This window comes from Aythya marila, assembly GCF_965140915.1.
Source record: "Aythya marila genome assembly, chromosome: 11".
Taxonomy (NCBI): domain Eukaryota; kingdom Metazoa; phylum Chordata; class Aves; order Anseriformes; family Anatidae; genus Aythya; species Aythya marila.
Window position 1 is genome coordinate 12,286,249 of NC_139052.1, and position 19,971 is coordinate 12,306,219.

General features: G+C 36.6%; 1 protein-coding gene across 7 annotated transcripts in view; it reads left to right on the forward strand.

Annotated features, from left to right (window-relative positions):
- The window catches only part of ADAMTSL3 (ADAMTS like 3), a 216,531-nt gene that overhangs the window by 148,342 nt on the left and 48,218 nt on the right, over positions 1–19,971 (forward strand). For all 7 annotated transcript variants that reach the window (XR_014318280.1, XM_082769441.1, XM_082769440.1 and 4 more), the window contains 7 exons: positions 4,505–4,662; positions 5,643–5,754; positions 9,074–9,212; positions 10,848–10,898; positions 15,173–15,377; positions 16,301–16,448; positions 17,867–17,951. Coding sequence is in view for 6 of the 7 variants with exons in the window: in XM_082769441.1 (XP_082625567.1) it covers positions 4,505–4,662; positions 5,643–5,754; positions 9,074–9,212; positions 10,848–10,898; positions 15,173–15,377; positions 16,301–16,448; positions 17,867–17,951 (898 nt within the window). In the remaining variant the exon portion in view is untranslated. The remainder of the gene's footprint in view (positions 1–4,504; positions 4,663–5,642; positions 5,755–9,073; positions 9,213–10,847; positions 10,899–15,172; positions 15,378–16,300; positions 16,449–17,866; positions 17,952–19,971) is intronic.

Sequence of the window (19,971 nt, forward strand, 5' to 3'; positions counted from 1 at the left end):
ATTGACTTTACATGGAGTTGAAAGTATTTGAGATCTGCCAATTTGACTCTTATTCAATAAAATGACACAATAACAGGCACCATGAATTAATACTTAATGTTAAGCAGTGTAAGTTTGGTGTCAAGTCTTACAAAAACTTAATCCAAGAATGCTGAGTTCAGGATATTTTTGTAATGCTGTCAGGAAAAAAAAAAAAAAAAAAAAAAAAAAAAAAAAACCTGTCATAAAAACAACAAACAAATGTATGTAGTAATCATCTAAATATTTGTTGCTTTTTCTGTGATTTGTTTATCTGTTTGTGTCTGATGTAAATGCATTAGACAATGGTGCATGTTAATTCCCAGGGAATTATTTTTCCACTTTGACAAAGTACAGTTGACTCATCGCTAGATTCCTACCCTATGACCAAGGAAAAGTCATTTTGTAGAAACATCATTCTTTAACCTTCCTTCTAGCCCTGTATGTGACCCTTGCTATATATAGAATAACATATACATTGAATTTGTTATTCCATAGAATAGTGGAACCTAATATCTAAAAATTTGGGATAACGTTGGTGCTTTTTTGAGGAAGTTAATTTACTCTAGAATGGCATCTCTGTCTATGTTGGGTGTGCTCCAGATTTGAGTTTTAGAGGATCTTAAGAAGACAGTAAAGATGCTCTTGGAGCAGCATCAGAATATGTTTTCATTGCAGGTAAAAAGAGATGCTCTTCACATAAATTATCTAGTCCAAATTAGATAACTGTAAAGTATTAAAAATACAAGGTACTTGGAGAAAGAGGGTAATTACGACTCATTAAAAGGTTCCTTTCAGATAGGCTTGAGCTCATCTGAGAGCTCCAGTTTCAAAATCAAAGGTACCTACCATTGATTTTCTGCTATTTTAACCTCTCACTTGTGTTGTGATAGCTAACCTGGATGAATAATAGGCTGTATTATACAATTGTGACATTACACTGAGTATGACAGGCATTTTAATTATGTTATTTAGGCATAGGTATGCCTCTAGCATAAAGTCTCTGCCACATGGAGCTGAGCATTTCTACCTGTGTATTAAAATCAATTTCTAGAGGGTTCTTGTGGAGAAGATGCCCTGGAGGCAGCCACAGTCCAATCACAGTAACTATGGGCAGAGCAGTGACTCTCCACTTAACCTTAGTATAGACAGAGAAGAAAGTTAAAACATTGTGGTAAGGCAGTATGTGATTTCTTACAAGGAATGACAGCACTTTCATGGCTAGATGGTCCTCCAAAGCGCTTTCCTGCAAAACTGACAGATTTTACGTTAACTTTTTACACATTTCCATAACAATCCTTTATTTAAAAACTGCATCTAGTATATCTTTAATATTGATTGCTCCTGCTGAGTTTTTGAGGGAGTACCTCTGTATTTGATTTCAGTAACAGGATTAGGAGATAACCCAAAGGAAAAGGACCAGGTTTTTAAATTGCAAAATTTTATATCTCTTCCACGAGACAGGATGAAATAAGCTGACTGTTAAGATCTAGCACTTTAAAGTGCTTAATAAGTTATTTCTAACTATTCATTAAAATGATGCTTATCTTACTAAGTATCATATCTTTTTTTTTTTTTTTTTACAGTCAGCATTGCCTTATTCCATTTTTCTATGAACTCATTATTCATGATATCATGAGCAAAATTGTGTTGTTCCAAGTCATTTTACAAGCAACTTCTGTGAAACAACCTTTGAGTAGTGCTGTAAGTTTACTTCATTACTGTAGAGCCTACTGCATTCTGAAGACTTCCTCAAACTATCAAAAAATGGCTGTGAATCTCTTGAATCATTTTCTTCTTTTTTATGTTGCTTCATTAGGGAGCTAGGTTGAATTGTCCAAACCTTTTTTGGGAAGGCATTCAGTATTTTAGTTCTGATTTGGAAGAATTGGTGAATTTACGATGACATCTGTACTGCAGCTATTTTTCTTGAAAGATGTAGGAATTATATGTTCTTGTGAGCAATATACCATTCTTTAGAATTACTGTGGGGTTGATTTTATCATTTAAGATATCTCCTAATTCTTAAAGTATCTGTGGTATTTCAAATCACTTCAAAGCAAAATTTAATGCATTTATGTAGGTGTCCACCAAGCAAAAAGGCAAACTCCACTATCTCACATTGGTTGTAAATGCTGCTGAGTATTTACCTGTTTTTAAGAAAATCAGTGAACTACTTATACAATATACACAAATACACTTGGGAATATTCTTGTCTAGGCAAAGTGTTGGGCCTGTTTTTCCCTGTTGTACTTGCACTGTTTTGCTTTTGGTGAAGCTGATAAACAATGAATTTGTTTAGTTGTACCTTATTCTTATTTTTCATGATGCTTATGTGTTTTTGTTTGTTTGTTTTGTTTGTTTGTTTGTTTGTTTTGTGGTGGTGTTTTTTGTTTGTTTTGGTTCTGTTTTGCAGGTGTTTCCGTACACCTTTAGGAAAACTTTCCATTCTCAATACTGTGTAAGATTGTGTCATAGGTTCTGGTACAAAGTACTAGGAGAAATTCTTTTTCATTTTGTATTCAGTATCAGATATCATAGAAACAGTTGAATCTGATTCGCAATATCAGTTGAGTGTTTTTGTTGTTGTTGTTTTTTGTGTTTTTTTTTTTAAGCAACTTGTAATTACTGTAGGAATATATATATATATTTAATTAAGCTGCTGATCACAGATCAGCTACTGCTTGCCAGTTTATCCTTTGTCCTTTTCTATAACTGGTTGTCTTATTCTTCAACTGTTAAGAGGCCATGTGGCTGTGATCAAATGAAATGAGCCCTTCCTTATTTTAAGGACATTCTTCTACTTGTTTTCATAAATCAATCTGAAGAGAAAAGGGATAAAGGGAATTCTTTCAATGTCACGCAAATATCTTTTTCCCACATTAGTGATTTTATGAGCCTTTATTGGAGGAAAAAAAAAAAAGAAAAAAAAAAAGAATGCTCTTCATTGCAAAATAACTGTAATTCTTTCAAGAAATGAATAGTTGTTGGAAGAACTGGCCATTGTTGGCTGAGGAAGAAAAATGAGGAGTCACTAAAGAAAGTCTAATTTATCTGATCCTGTCTCTGGGGATATGTCTACGCACATTATATAATGTAAACTGCATTCGATCATTGTAACTGTGTCTGCATCATTTATACAATATAAGCTTACAACATTTGAACAAAGTATGAAGATGCTTTAGATTAGTATTTCTATTTTTGTCCTGCCTGTGCAGTATTTATTGGTATGAAACTACTCCATTCTGATACACCTTTATCCATGACAGGCTTATAGTAGTATTGTCTGCTCTCCTTTATGCAACATAATGAAAGTATAGAGGAAATGGCTAGCTGGAAAAATCAGTGATACAGCAGACATAAAGTTGGCCTATTGCTAGTACTCCTGATGAAGGTGGAGTCTTCAGGTGAGATTCCCATGCCAGCATTCACCTGACGTGGGTAAAATCCTGCAGAGTAGTACTGCAGTGGCCACATTGGCCACTGACCCACATGCCAGTCTGTGGCACCTGAATTCTTGGATTTATAGCTGCAAAGTTAGTAGAGCTATAAACAGAGCAGTCTTTGCATCCATAAATTCAAATGATCACAAGTTGGTGAAACAGCAGCTTCACTTAAAATCATTAAAATAAAAACACTTTTTGAGCTTGCTTATAGTAATATGTAGTCCATGCCTTTCTCATAAACTGCCTTGATGGATTGTTACCAGACCAGTGTATTTCAAGTCATGTCTTGCTGTGCACATACACTGTATTATGCAGATCCCAGAAATTCTGCCTTCCTTATGAGTATCTTCCTTTAGCTTTGTCAGCTTATAGTTCAGTCAGTTTACTGGAAATGACTCAGTCCTAAAATCCTTCATCTGTCTTCTGGAGGTTGTGGTCTGTTAGTTTAATCTGTTTCCAAGGAATGCAGAACAGCACAAAAAGGGTTTTCATCACCACCTGTTCAGAGAAGGGGACATACATCAGGCATTGCTGCAGCTACTGACCTCCTGGCCTTGTTTTTTGCTAACATGGGAAATATTTCGAGTTAAGTTAATGACCTCTGCAATGGGTAGAGTGATAAAAGTATTGAGGTGAGTAGTGAGTTTGATGCCATTCAGGCTTCTCAGGAGACTGATTGCTGAAACTGCTACTCTAGAGTTGCATCAAGTATGTTATTTTTCTTTGTATTAGTTCTATCCATTTTGTGAGTTTAAGCATGTTCTGCTGAACGTATGGCTTTATAACTGTGTAGAGTGCTTGCTCTAGGAAAAACTGTCTTAGAAGTGCTTTTGGTATGAAAGGTTAGTATGATCCTGTATTGACACATGCAATCATGCATCAGCCTATAGTCTGAGGTGTCTCACAGATATTCTGTATATTCTTTTAATGCATTTATACTGCTACTTCTTGCAACGCAAAGTTACAAACATTACTTTCTGAGTTCCTTGAAAAGAGAAAATATCCTGTTTAAATTTACAAGTTGCATGTTTCTTCCCTAGTTATAGAGTCAAAGACACTACAAGGAGAAAAAGGAGAACACAGTTTTGATGCTCCTGGAACATTTGAAATAGAAAATACAACTGTTGAATTTCAGAAGAGTACAGACAGGGAAATCATAAAGATCCAAGGACCTCTTGGAGCAGATTTCATTATGAAGGTGCGATGTGTGTATGTATGTACAAGTCTACTAACATATTGCAAGTATCTGTAACAGAGTAGGCAGCGGTCCATCAGGTTATAGTAATACAACAAAATATTTTATATAGCAAATAAGAAATCCTAACTAAAGCCAAGCATTAATTTATAGTAAGCATATCCAGACAAATTAAAATGTTATGAGGTTAACATCTTTAGTGTGGTAGAAAGTACTATGGCATCTTTAATGGAAAAATGTCCAGGACTTTTCTAACTACTACTGAAAGAGTAAAAGCATAGTCCTGTGCACTGGATTGATGTTAATCCAATTGAAGACTGCCACCTACTGAATCTGAACATTGCTTCCAGCAGCACCCTAAAATCTCCTTTAGACATTGCTGATCCAACTACTTTTTCTAATTCTCTTATACCCAGATCACATATCGATGTCTTGCATCATATATGTACATTTTTTTTTTAAGTAGAAATGTATCAATAACTGCCAAAGGAAGGTAGTCATACAATTTTCCACTGGAAATTGCATGCATTTCAGTATTACCGTGCCACTTGCCTTTATCTGTTTTGCTGTAGAAATTGGCTTTCAGTGATGTTTATTATTCTGCACTTTTGTTATGACATGTGCAGTAATACCTGCCTAAATATGAACTAGTATGTTTAGGTCAGTTCTACACTTCCCCTCCAGCAAATTTTTAATATTTTGCTGATAAAGAGATAAAGAAGAAGAACACAACTGGGAGCTTTGCCAAGCAAGGATTGATAATCAAATAGTTGTATTAGTACCTTGAAAATTTTGAAAAACAAAGTAATATACAAGAGTTTGACCACTGGAAACTTAAATTTACTGTTACTCTGTCATTTCTAGAGGTTCTATGCCTCTTGTCATATTACTGTCTGCACTGTTGTTACATATGAATTATGTTTTGAAATGTCATGAACAGTGGAGTACAATATACACATGTGTTGTAATGGAAATTTCTCTAGACCAGGTACTCTGGATCCAAAGAAAGTGTGGTTCAGTTCTTTTTCTATCAACCTATCAGTCATCAGTGGAGACAAACTGAGTTCTTCCCCTGCACAGTGACATGTGGAGGAGGTAAGTAATGGTAATTCTTCAGAAGTGTTTACAGGTGAAGATTGAAAGTGGCTGACCTACAACTTTCATCTACATCTTATTATTTGAAATGTTTGTGTTTCTTTGCACACTGGTAGTTCTTCAGAAAAATACATGCCAGAGTAGCAGGTAAGTTGGTTCAGTTAGTATGAGAAAAGTTTTTCATCTTCTATTACCGGAAGTCAAGCTATCATAAGTAATGATCACTTGAGTAAGATCTTTGATTAAGATATAAAGATATGTGTCATGGTTTAACCTGGCCGGCAGCTAAACACCACACAGCCGTTCGCTCCCCCTCCCCCCTCCCTTTCTGGAATGGGGGAGAGAAATGGGAAAGTGAAGCCTGTGAGTTGAGATAAAGACAGCTTATTAAGACAGGAAAATAATAATAACATTAATAATAATAGCAATAATGATGATAATAGTACTACTAATAATAATGTGTACAAAACAAGTGATGCACAATGCAATTGCTCACCACCTGCTGACCGATGCCCAGCCTAACCCCGAGCAGTCCGGCCCTCCTCCCCCTGGTAGCCACCCCTATATATTGTTCAGCACAATGTCAGATGGTGTGGAATACCCCTTTGGCCAGTATAGGTCAGCTGCTCTGGGTCTGTCCCCTCCTAGCTCTTGCTGCACCCTCAGCCTGCCCGTTGGCAGGACAGAGCAAGAAGCTGAAATGTCCTTGGTTGGTGTAAGCACTGCTCTGCAACAATTAAAACATCAGCATGTTATCAGCACTCTTCTCATCCTAAGCCAAAACAGCATTCTATCAGCTACTAGGAAGAAAATTAACTCTGTCCTAACTGAAACCAGGACAATATGGCATTCAGAGTGGAAAATATTGATTCCTAAAAGATACTTTAGGAGAGTAAAAAAAGAAATTAAAGGAGAAAATAAAGATAATTCAGAGGTTAAAAGAAGGCACTTCTAGCCATGGTGGTAGACATGAAGTTGAGTTTTAGAACACTTAGTTTAGAAATTAGTTACACAGAACGCAGAATAATAAATAGAATTTAAGGACTACTATCTACTAGCTACTATCGACATCTGTGACTGTCTGATCCTAGACACGTGGTCATGACTGTAGTTAGAGCAGAAGGTAGTATGTTGTAGCTTCTAGTCCTGACTTAAACACTACAGTTTATACAATGCTTTGATAAAGTGCCGGTCTGCTTTGCTACTGCTTATCCAGCCTAGTCCCGTTTGTCATATCTCGTTCTGGAAGAAGCATGGCCTTGTGTTGAGAGGAGTTTTTGACATCACAGATAGCTATTTAAATTTAGCCAGGTCACCTGAAAAACAAACTGAGAGATCCTTTAGTGATACTGGTGTAGTGATTTTCGAGGAGAGTACACACATGGTTTAAATAATTGCATGGGACATGAGTAAAAAGCATCAAAGATGTTTAAGGCACAAGTAAAGAGTCTGGGGATCTTTTGATGGACCATCTACTTTGGCACACGCACCTCACTTTAATCTGAAACACAATATAAATGTGTGGTTCCACGTGAAACTACTGTATCTTAAAAGATACTTGGTCTCCTGAATTGGAACACTTACTAGACATGTGAATGGCAATACATATTCTCTGATGATTCCAATTAATTGTATTTATGAATTTTACCTAATCTATGTGACAACGCAAGAAGTATAAAGCTTTGCAGTTATTTTTGAGGACTGCGTGTAAACACAAAGTTAGTGGCTCAGATATGGCCTTATTCAGACCAGTGTTATGGTTTGAAAATTCTAGGCATATGTTAATCTCTTTGAAATTAGTCCTTGTTTTCAGTGCCCTACTTTGTGGCTTTTTGGCTGCATGTCTACAATATGAAGCTTGTGTCTTAATCAACAGAGCTTGACACTCTTAATGGCAGTTCAGAGAGAGGCCAGTGAGTGAAAAAGCACAAAACCAAGCTACTGCTTACCCATGAAAGCAGCAGTGCTAGGAATGGCATATTACTGAGGCATGCAGAAAAGTTTTATTACAGCTGCATGATTAAACCTGTTATCTAATGCCGATTTGGTATCCAAATTGTGTGTTTGGCATCTCTCACTGGCACTAAAAGAAAAAGTTCCTCATAACAGAGACTTGGAATCACTGCACCACCATTCCTCACTTGAATTCTTCTACATTTTGTTCTGTAATCTTCATGTGTAGGAAGGGGGAGTGTGACAGGGACACATCAGAAAACACAGTCAAGCTTGAATGAGCAAGAACATTTAAAAATTGTATTAACCTTGTTTGCAAGTGGCATATCTCCTGGATACTTTCAGTGCTTACAAGAACAGGAACATGCTCTGAGCACTGGAACTGCTTAGTTCTTCTTTATGGTTATCACCCTCAAGCACGATGACACTTTGAATCAGCCAAGAGACACAGAAATGAAGCTATTGATATATGATACTATAGCAATTTCAGTAGACACTGGCACTTGCACTGTTAGTTTATTGACTCCATTTGGATTTTCATTCTTGTGGTTTCGAACTTTTTTTTCTTTGCACATACCAGAACATCCTCCTCCTCTCCTCATTTTAAGTCCAAGTCAGCTCTTCTGAATGAGTCTTTTTTTCTTAGCCAAAAAAGAAACCTAGTGGTTTATAAAACTCAGATCCCTTCTGTTAACCAGTCTTTCCACATGGATTTTTTTTTTTTTTTTTTTTTCACCAAGTAGTTACTTCAAGTTTTCTTTTGTTGGCTCTTCAACTAGGAATGTTCTTGAAACTATTTCTTGGTTTTCTGTGGTTTAACTTAACAAAGATTTTGGATCTCCTCTTCAATTCCTCTGTCTTTCTGTTTTAAGTTGGTGTGTGTTTTTTTTTGTTTGTTTGTTTGTTTGTTTGTTTTTAGCATTCATGGCCATGTAATAAAGCTCTTATTAACGTATCTGGTAACTCCTCCTTGGGGAAATTGTGGAATGTGTAGTAAAACTGTATGACATTGTAGGCTCAACCTTGTGACAGGTGAGCTACACCATTACACGTACACCTGTGTCACAAAAATATGCATGCATTCACTTGTATCCTTACAGTATTACTAGAGTTACATGTCAGTCTATCTAGTGTTAGGCTAGGTTAACATCACTGTTATACTGAAGAACCTTAAATGAAGACATAGTCCAGCACATTCCTGTGCATTGTTTCCTTGTCTGAAAGCAAACCAAGGGAAAGTAACACTGGAAATTAATGAAATGGACAGCAAATTGTTTGAGAAGGGAAAACAAACAAAGAAACAAGAACAACAAAACCTGCTTTAATTTATCTCAATTACCATATTTTATTTTTGTTTCTGCATTAGGTTATCAGCTTAATTCCGCTGAATGTATGGATATTCGTCTGAAGCGTGTTGTTCCTGATCATTATTGTCACTATTATCCAGAAAATAAGAAACCAAAGCCCAAGCTAAAAGAATGCAACATGGATCCCTGTCCTTCTAGGTTTGTATGAGAAATAAATGTAAGTGTGTGCTATAGACAGTTACTAAGGAACAAGCAATTGTATATATTTAATTTGTTTTGTTTTTGTTTTTTTCACCTTTAAGACTATGCAGTCTTGGTTGATTATTGCATACATTAAAGGCTGATGTCTGTCACCACTATCAGTGGGTTTGTGCCACTTAAGTGCTGTACAGCAGGAGACTTCGCTTTGCATAGATACTGCAAATATCAGTTTGCCTTTGTTCAAGGGCTAATTCTACCTTCTTTATTATGCTGATTGCAAAGGCACTAGCATGAAGATTTTGTAAGGTTTTGTGAGAAGGAATGATTGTTTGCCTGTTTTTCAATTTTATCGATGCTGCTATTCAGAATTTTTCATTAAAAACAGGGAGTAGCTCTAGTTCTCAGTCATCATACAAGCTTTTTTTTTGTGGTTTATCTTGGTTTATTCATACGCCTAACAAAAAAATCTCATTCTTCATTTGTACCATGGAATTGACAATAGTTTGGAGCTTTTGTTGATTTGGTGGTGGTGGTTTATTGTTTGTGTGTGTATATGCTTTTTGTGTTCTTTTTGGTGTTATTACTATTACATTAAGAATAGGAAAAAATATTCAAAATAAATATATTTGTGGTACAAATGCCAAAGGATATTATTGCCAAATTATAAAGGCTACAGTATATATAAATTGTATTGAATTGCACTACAGTATTTCAAACTAACTTTTGGATTGTCTGGTGAGGTTTCCTGGCTGTGCTAAAGAATCTTAAAATAACATAGCAGTATCAAGTCCCAGAACCTCACATTAATATGCCAGCTGGCCAAACTAGACTTATATGCAAGAAGAAAAGGAAACACTCTCAATGGATTTCATTTCCTATAGCTAAACTGTCCATTTCCTTTCATTCCTGTTGAACATAATCATTGATAGTGACCTCTAACAGTTATAGATGTGCAGGCTTTCAAGATTTTTTCCTGGAGAGTTGATCACTCTATGGAGTGGTATGACTTCAATAATGCTTAATGGATGTGGTTGCCAAATATTACAAACTTGGAACGGGAAAATTAGAGAAGGACAATTAGCTTTTTCCTTTCACATTTAGCTTATATAGACAGAAAAAAAAAGGAAGTACTACTAGATATAATAACATATTTTGTAGTATTGGAAGTAAGGCTTTATGCTGTGCGATTCATAGTAAACAGCTCTAGAAGGATGCTAAAGCACCATTCGGACCTATCTAGAATGAATCCTGCAGTGCATTTATTTCACTGTTACTCATGTTCTTCACAGGCCTTCATCACATATGTGCGAGAATTTTCTTATTAATAAAGTAGCACAGATAGAGAATTTTATTTTTTAGTGATCCTGATGAAGGTTTCCTTATTTATTTTTTTATTTTTTATTTTTTTGGGTGGAATGAAATGAAGAAACTGTGTGGTGAATAGTTCTCTATCCCTGCAGAACAGTTAAGATTATACCAGTCATTGCTGGCTACAGGGGTAATATAACAAATGTAAGATTCCATCATTTCACTTTGGAAATTGCTTACTTTAAGCATGATCATGTTGAGTATGTACTTAGTTTATAGTCTTGGGTATGAGAAATAATCATGCAATATTTATTTTGTTGACAGTGATGGATTTAAAGAAATCATGCCCTATGATCACTTCCAGCCACTTCCTCGGTATGTATAATCAGAATAGCATGTGTGTCAGTGTTAGCACAGTTTTGACTGCAAATATACTTTTTGAGTACTAAGATTGTGGAAAATCATCTTCTGTTTTGTTGTTGTTGTTGTTGTACAGGAGAGCAAGCATATAACATAGTCTTGAACTTCAGTTTTGAAGCTTATGAGTTATTTCAATATGCTCTGGACGATTAACTTAACAGTAAGAGCTTAATATGTTGCTCTTGAAAACATTGACTTAAAAGACTTCAGAATAAAGAGTTGTTCCCCTAACTTCCTACCCCTGTTGTACTGTCAAGAAGAACGTCTCTTTTAAAATGCATCCATGGATTCTCTTACTGAAAGATTTTTAGTTTAAAGCTGTAAGCAGTGAATATATTCACTTATACAACTGGTCTTCCTATGTTAAAGGACTCTTCACTTCCTCTTCACTTGAAAGATCTTATTTTTTATTATTTAAACCTACTTTCTATTTAGTGACTTCAAGGCTGACACGGCATTTTAAAGATACTGAGTTGTCTGAATGTCTATTGCCTAAAATTGTCATCAGAGCACAGTTTGTTGCATTTTATTACTTTTTTCACCTGCGTCAATCATGGGATTGTAAAGCTTCTCTGGAAGGTTTAAATGTTTTGTGAATGATGTTAGGACTAAAAAAGCATTGAGCTAGACTTACTATTAATGTAAAGAATTGTAGTCAATGGAGTTAGATGTGTATTTATCCCAGTTGAAGCTCTGCTCTAGTATACCAGGAAATGAATAATGTATATTTTTCTAAAGGAGTGAAGATATGAAGTAATATGAATGAAATCATAGATTTACATGGCTCAGTAGAGCTACTGATTACAGCTGATATAAATGGCCATAGTTTATTTCTGTAACAATTTACGCTTGCTGTGGATCTGCTGTCCAGTGATGTATTTTGGCTTTCATACATAAATTGAGATTTTTTCCTTTACAGCTTTATTCTGTAAAGTTCCATAATTGTTCTGTCTCTCTCTCCTTCCATTTCTTCTGCCAATTTAAGTTCCTTTGTGCTTCGCATATCCTCTGGAAGTCAGCACAACTTATTTACACAAGTATTTTATCTTCTGAACTACTCAGAGCTTGAAGAACAGTTAGAAGAGAAATTTAATCTCCTTTCTATGCTTTACTGTGCTCAGCATGTTTGCATGATACTGCGGTGAGATAGATCATGCCTGTGATAAAGCTGTGGGCAGGTTCTCTGACTTCAAACGTTGAGAACTGCAGACGAAGGCCTGCCTCATTTCAGCACCCCAGTGTGTACTGTCAGAAGGTATCATGGTCTTCCTGATAGGGCAGTGCTCAGGAGTAAGAACTGTAAAATAGCAGACAGCCAAGCAGGGTGCTGTGTTGATGCCATCAGGATGGAAAGAGAGGAAATGGGGCAGGCTGATTCACTGGGTCCCTTCCATTGGGAGGGCACCTAAAGAAACACTCCAGAGGTGTAAAAACACCCTATCTTTTTGGAATTACTGAAAGAAAACAGCAGCTGAAACAGTTTGTGTACTTGCATGATGATGTGAACCTGGTTCAGTGTGGACACAAGTCTTGCTTCAGTGCTGTTGCCTGTAAAGTAATTGCATTATAATATATACACAATATAAATATATTGCATATATTTGCATATATGTGTGTGTGTGTGTGTATATATATATATTTGCATATGCATAATGCATTAGTCTGCATCAGTTCTGCTGGGCCTTTTTCCACATTTTCCTTCTGCTTTGTCTTTTCTTACCTGTTCACATGCTAACTCAAAACTGTTCTTGCAAAGCAGGCACAAAATCAGCGTTGTATATATACTTGAGCAAAGCTGTACAGGCTCCCTCACCTTGACCAGCAGTCATACATCACACCTCCTACATAACACAAGGGCCATGTGCAGGGCTGCCTTGCAGTCCTGTGGCATTTACCACTACTTTCCCATTCACACGAGGAAGTTGTGGGAAAGTCATGGTGCGCACCGCAAGATCTTGAAAGAGTTCTCCTGTGGCTAGAGTTGTAAATGCCCCACTGAAATATTTTTACAGATGGAGAATTCTTTTGAAATAAATAGAAAAATTTCCCAGGATGAAAATTTTCTTTTAAAGCTTTTGGAATGCCTCCATTTATTTCAGACTTGTTGGACTGTTGAGGATCCCTTGACAGCTGTGGGTTCTGGAAAGTATCTCCTTGACTGCTTGCCCAAGACCCCCCTTTTCCCCAGTAGCCATGGACCTCACTCCATCTTGAAAATGCTTATGGGAGTATGGGATCTGGAGTGTGTTCGAAACTGATGAGATAAAGAAAAACAACTATAAAACTTTATGCTATAAACACTTGTGAGGCTAGTATTACATATAGCACAGTGAGCCTTATATATATAAATCCATGAGCTGCTAATTCATTGAACAGTTAATTGCTCTTTAGTTCCTGACTTTTTCTTTTTTATTTTTGGGGAAGAAAATGACTTAACAATGGTCATTCATTTAAATCAAAGAAAGAAAAGTGTAGTTTTTCCTCTTCAAATGTATTTTACACTAGTGATATGATATTGATGTTTAGGCATTTAGCTTTATTCTGAATGGTTTTGAGTATATATTCTATGGTTAATGTTCCATGGCTTGCTGTATGTTTCATACTCATTCTTCTGTTGACCTTAAGCATGATTAATATGTTTTTATAGGCAGTCTAAAGAGCTGCTTAAAACAGGAAGTATCCTTGATTTACCTACCATCATAGAAAATGGATAATAATTACTTAAATTTGCCTTTGATTTATAGGCCTCTGTCTCATCTGCTCCAAAATTCTGACTTCCTCTATGATAGTTCATCTTGAAGAATTGATTTTTGAGGGGTATTATAGTAGTTGTTGTGTTGTGTCCATTTTTTATAACAGATATGTGGGGTTTTTTTGGTTTATTATTATTATTATTATTATTATCCTTTCTGAGCCCCTGTGATTGTCAGTATGAATTATTTTTAAACAAGACCGTGTACCATAAGATGTGCTGCAAAACTCAATCATTTCCCATAGTTATGGTTTTAGTTTGGGTAGCTGATGGAAAGAAAGCAAGAGATAGAAAGTGAAGGGTGAAAAAAATCCTGCGGGGCTGACTGGAAACTATAGGTAAAGGATATAGACGCTTGTAATGTGTAAAAGTGGCAAGAGCTGGAACACTGAGGTTAATTTTTGTTGCAAAGTTGTTGCTTAAATGTACATTCATGCTAAGATCAAGAAATAACTGCAACAAAGCTTGTAACCTAAAAACATCCATGTTCTCAACCCAGAACATGCAGTAATTTCCATCTTTGCCGTAGCTAGGTCTAAGACTGTGCACAATTGTCCATTTTGAAGACATTCCCTCCCAACCAAGTTGTTTTTCATCCTCCTGTTGGAGGCTATTACCCCACAGCCCTTCTTGTTGGCAGGGCTGTGTGAGTTTTCCTTGATCTCTGTATCTCCTTGCTTCAGGAGAAATCAGCTAGGTTAGCTGAAGTGGCTGAAATGGAAGAATAGCTGCCTTTTACTTGAAACAAGTTGGAAAATACAAACTCATTCAATGGCATTTTAATGTGGGTGGAAAACTCTTGCAGAACTGCAGTCGTGACCAGCCAAATGGTACCTGTCGCAATTTAATTTGTTCAGGGTCCTTATGGATGAAGACAGTTCGAGTTGAAATAGCTGAATAGCTGATTTTGTCCAAAGCAAGTATTAGAATTGCCATAAAAATTCTTTCATGAACTGATTTTTTAAGGGTAGTCTGCATAATGTGGGCAGCAATGAGCAACAGTGGGCAATAACAACCTCAGCCAGCACAGCCAGTTCTGTCTTTGTCTTTGGACAGACAGATCTCAGGTCTGGTCTCTGACAATGGTAAGAAAAGTACAATGTGACCATGTAAATTAACTGTGAAAAATATTCTTTTTAGGTGATGTAGACTATTTGCAAGAAAATCATTCCAGTAATCAAACTTGGTACATTTAGGGTCTTTAACATATATGTGAGAATTAGGCTTCAGTTATTTTGGGAAACTTACTTAAATTTATAGTTCTTTGTCTTCTCATTTTGCACATGAATTTAAGTCTGGAATAATGCAAGTTAAGTCTAATTCAATGTATTTATATTCAGTGTGTGGTAAGAATCAAGCAACGAAGTATCAGTGAGCTTTAATTACACTAATGTTGGTATCGGTATTTTGCACTTTAAAAGAGTTTAGAGAAATAAAAAATAGCCTTGTTTTTAATATATATGAGTTCTTTTTCCAGGTGGGAACATAACCCTTGGACTGCATGTTCTGTTTCCTGTGGAGGTGGTATTCAGAGGAGAAGTTTTGTGTGTGTAGAGGAGACCATACATGGAGAGATTCTGCAAGTGGAAGAATGGAAATGCATGTATGCCCCTAAACCCAAAGTCATTCAGACCTGTAATCTGTTTGATTGTCCTAAATGGGTGGCAATGGAATGGTCTCAAGTAAGTTGAAAAGCAATTTGGACCATTATTATTATTATTATTATTATTATTATTATTATTATTATTATTATTATTACTTTTATTATTTTTTTTTCTTAAAGAAATCCTGTATTATTATGTTACCGTGTATTTGTGAGCTCAGGGCTACTGAAAAAAAAATGCAAGCATAATTCATAGCACTTACTAGGAGAAGTTTGTGCTAAGTAACTTGGCCTGATAATAAAAAATAGTTAACGTGCCTGTGTAAAGAAAAGCACATAGAATTATTTATGCCTGTTGAATTCTTGCTTTACACAGAGGAGAAATTAGAGTCAGAGGTCAAACCCCTTTGCAATCAGGTTGTTTGTCTCTCAGTTCTTGATAAATGTAATCTTTCACTCCATATAATAGCTAAAGGCATGGCTGTCTAGGGGCTGACATGTCTGCAAGGGTAATTTTCCAGCATTCTTACCTTTCATTATAAGAACAAGAACATAAAGCCAACTTATCTTGGCTGTAGTTATCTGATACAGTCAGATAGCTCAACGCTTCTATAATTCCTTAGTTCATCCAAATGACATCACTGACATGCAGTGAAGAAACAGTTCTTGCAGCACGTCTGACCCAGTTTAAACTGAAAATGACCACTCTGAGAGAGCATATTCTCAGTACATAGCCACTTCTGTTTTAGACTGTTGCCAATCAGATAAGCTTTATAGAACCCCAAGAAATCATTTGTATTCCCAAAACTTAGGCATTTTTTCCAGCATCAACCTTCTTTTTATTCACCTAGCAATGCAAGGTCATATTCACGTGTTTCTGATATCTGATTAATTCTGGAAAGACTTTAGAGAACATACCAGTACTTCAAACTTGCTTTTTGTCAGTATCTGTAAATAGAATAAAAAAGAGAGAGAATGAGATGATTACATTGTCTCCTGCAGTGCACAGTCACATGTGGCCGAGGCTTACGTTACCGAGTAGTGCTGTGTATTGACCACCGTGGGCAGCATGTTGGTGGCTGTAATCCACAACTTAAACTTCACATAAAAGAAGAGTGCATCGTGCCAATACCGTGTTACAAGCCAAGAGGTAACTGGAATTTTGTCTGGGTCTGTTATTGTTTTACATTTTTGTTAAGAGAATTAAAAGCCCCTGGTAACCTTTCAGAAATGCCAGAAGCTGGAATTTACTAGGACTTATTTCAGTCTTGGCAGAAATAGGCATTTTAATTATTGGTGCTAGGAAAAGTGTCCTGCTGATATTCTTTGCTGATAATGTGGTCAGACTGTCATGAAGTGAACATGCTAACCAGTTCTATACAGCTTGGTCAAACCGGGAAAAACAGAATTAACGAGTTCAAGATGGTGAGGAAGAGTTGTTCAGTAACACTTGAAATGGGAATGATAGTCTGTATGTATCATCTGGGATGTTGTTTGCTTGCATCTCATGAAATGTGTCAAGATTCTCGGTGGGCTTCATCAGTTCATTGAGTTATAGACAAACTGGTTTCTTTCTCTCTTCTCCATTTTTGTTTATATAAAATGCCTGGTGAATGAAATGGCACAATCTCTAAAAGAGTTGATAGGGCATAAAAGAGTAGATGTGAAGGTGAGAGGAAAAACAAAGGTGTATGTGTTGGGCTGGTGGTGGGGAAGTAGTATGTCTTGTTCCTTGCTAATTTCTCTCCCTCTGGGCCCAGAAAATTTTGGTTGGTGCTACTTTCTCCTTTTTTCCCCAACATTTCAGACATTCACCATAAAAATTTACACAGAAAAGGTGCAGGTTATCTGTAGATGACCTTATGTTTCTCTACACAATGTTTTCAGATTCCAGACAATTCTTCAAGCACAAAGAATCCAGAGTTAAACCATGAGGTAGAAACCAGCACTGAAATTCTAAGAACCTTTTGTGATTTCACTTAGGTTTGGAGGTAGACATCCTCAACTATCTAACAGTACCCCAAGAAAAGAATCACAGAAGTTTAGGATGTTCAGACAGATAAAAGATGCTAGAATTTGTTGATTTTTTTATGGTGAATTGTAATTTTGGTAAAGCTGGCTAACTTGGTTAGCAAAAATCACATTTCATATGAAAATCTAATGAAGCCACTCCATCTGCAGAATAATGTGTTTTTGCTTTGTTCTGACTTCTTTTTCAGCTACAAACTTAGGTTATGATGATAATTCGTTACACTGAAATATAAGCTACAATCCAATAGAAACCGCTTGTACTTGGGGAAGATGTAGGAAAGAAGTCAAAGATTAAATAGAAATAAAATTGGATTACTGGTACCCTATCAGTAAAGCATAGTGTCAGGATGGATCTCAAACATCATGAAGAAATTTCCTAATCAATTTTATTTTATTATCCAGTATATCTTTATTCATAAGCATTAGATCAATAGGCAGTGTAAAGTGTGAAATGTTAAGATGAATAATGCTAGTATCTACTACTTGCTTTATTTTTGGAGGAATTGTTGAGGTGTTTGTTTTCTCTTTCTCTACCAGAAAAAAGTCCTGTGGAAGCAAAATTGCCATGGTTTAAACAGGCACATGAAATGGAAGAGACCAGAACAGTCTCAGAAGAGCCAACGTAAGTACATTGTATTTTAGAGTGCAGAAACATTTCCAGCATATTTTGCAGATCATCTGGAATGACTGTTGCTCTGCAGTTTGCTTTGACATTTGGCCCTCCTTGGAGATGAGTTGTGTTGTGAGCTGTTCCTAATTTTACATCTCAACAGCTTTGCTTCTGGAGCTCCTGTTCTGGATGACATAGAGCTACTCTATTAATAGTGTCCCTATTATCATTCAAGCAAAGTAAAGGGATCTTAATTTAACCTAATTAAGACTAAAATTAATGCGTGTGGAAGCATTTCAGCTGATGTGCAGTAAATAAGTTCAGTTTTATCCCACACATTGCCGTTACCTCAAGAATGTAGTGGTTCTATTAAAAATGTACTTCGTAGGGTTGCCAGGATTTCCTTGGAGGGGGAGGGGGACAGTGCATTAAGAAAGTGAGAAAAACCTGCTGATCTATGAGCTTAGCTGAATCTGTGGGGATAAGCTGTGACATTTTACACACGTGTGTGTGAAATAACATCTGGATTTTTTGAGTCCCTTAAAAGCTGATGAGCATAAGCCTGACAACACTTATGCCCTGGGGATGAAAGAATAACCTAAATCCAGCTACACTTGTTCCTGTCCCTTGTATGTTAGGACATCTACAAAGTTGCTTGTATTGCTGTGTACATTTCTTGCATATATTCAACTAATATATCCAATATTTAGTATATAACTTTCTAGGAAGTAGAATCTTTCTATAAGGGTTTTGTGAGAGTTTTTGAACAGTGCTCTGCTGTGGTTAGCCAAATTCTGTACTTGTTTGTAGCAGCTACAGTTTAAAATAATTTAAATGAGCTTACTAAAGCTCATCTAACTTTGGAATTATATTGCTCTATCTGAAAGCAGAGTATGCCCCATAACCTCTTATTTTAATTCCTCCATCTAGCTATTCCTGATTTTTGGCACATGTGCATCAACAGGTGTGATCATGAGTAATAAAATCTTTACACCTGCAGTGACTCACGGAAGAAACCTCTTGCCAAACAGGTGTTTGCATTGTTATGGTGACTGTACTTTAAACTTTTTCCTGCACTAGCCTCTCAAGTCAAGGGTCAACCTACTGTGAGTGGTTATTTCACTCTCCAAATTGGTGGCCCTGAATTCAGGTAGAGTAGTAGCAAAGTTATAAAAATAAAGTGTGATTGTCAAAGGGAGTGATGCAATCAAATGTGCCTGTTGAATGTCAGCATATCAGAATGAATATATAGGAGGCCACATCTCAAGAGGATTCAGCATGAAGCAATAAAGAAAATCATCTCTAGCATTACAAAATAATCCTGTGGCAACTGTGCATTATTGAAGTCTCTAGGTTTTTAGGATTCTTCAGCAGCAGTCTGACAGAATAAGCAAGGAGGACTGGCAGGGACACAGCATGCCAGTTTAGAGTATATTTAGAATATAATAGAGCTGAGCTGGAAACTTTGTAACGGGTTCACTCTTACCTTTTCCTCAAAAAGAAAGCAGTTATTCATGCCTTCCTAGACATGACTGATCTATTCCACCATGGCCTTGCAGCATGAATGCAGCCATGTGTACATTCTGTCATAGCGTACGTTCTGTCATAGCTCTGCAGCAATGCAGTTTCCTAAATTTTTTTCTCTTCACTTACTCTGGAATTCTAGCTCTTCCTCACTTTCATTCATGATCCTTACTTTGTCCAAGGATCTTTCCTTCACATTTTCCAGAAGCATCTTCAACCACATCTAAAAGGTTTCTCCGGCCACTTCTCACTGATGACCCTAGTCAGCTGTCCTCTTTACTGTGCTGCTGAGGTTCTCTTGCTTTCCTAGTCAGGGTACTCTGGGCTCTCCTGGGACATGGCTCTAATACTCCAGCCAGATTCTCTATTTGTTTATTTCTACCTGCTGCCACCTGCTCTTACTTTACTCTTATAAGGAAGCCGTCGAGTAAGGAGAAATGAGAAATAACTGATCCCTGACCTCATTTGTTTTTGCAGATTGCCTGTTGGTCATGTAGACAGTGCTTTG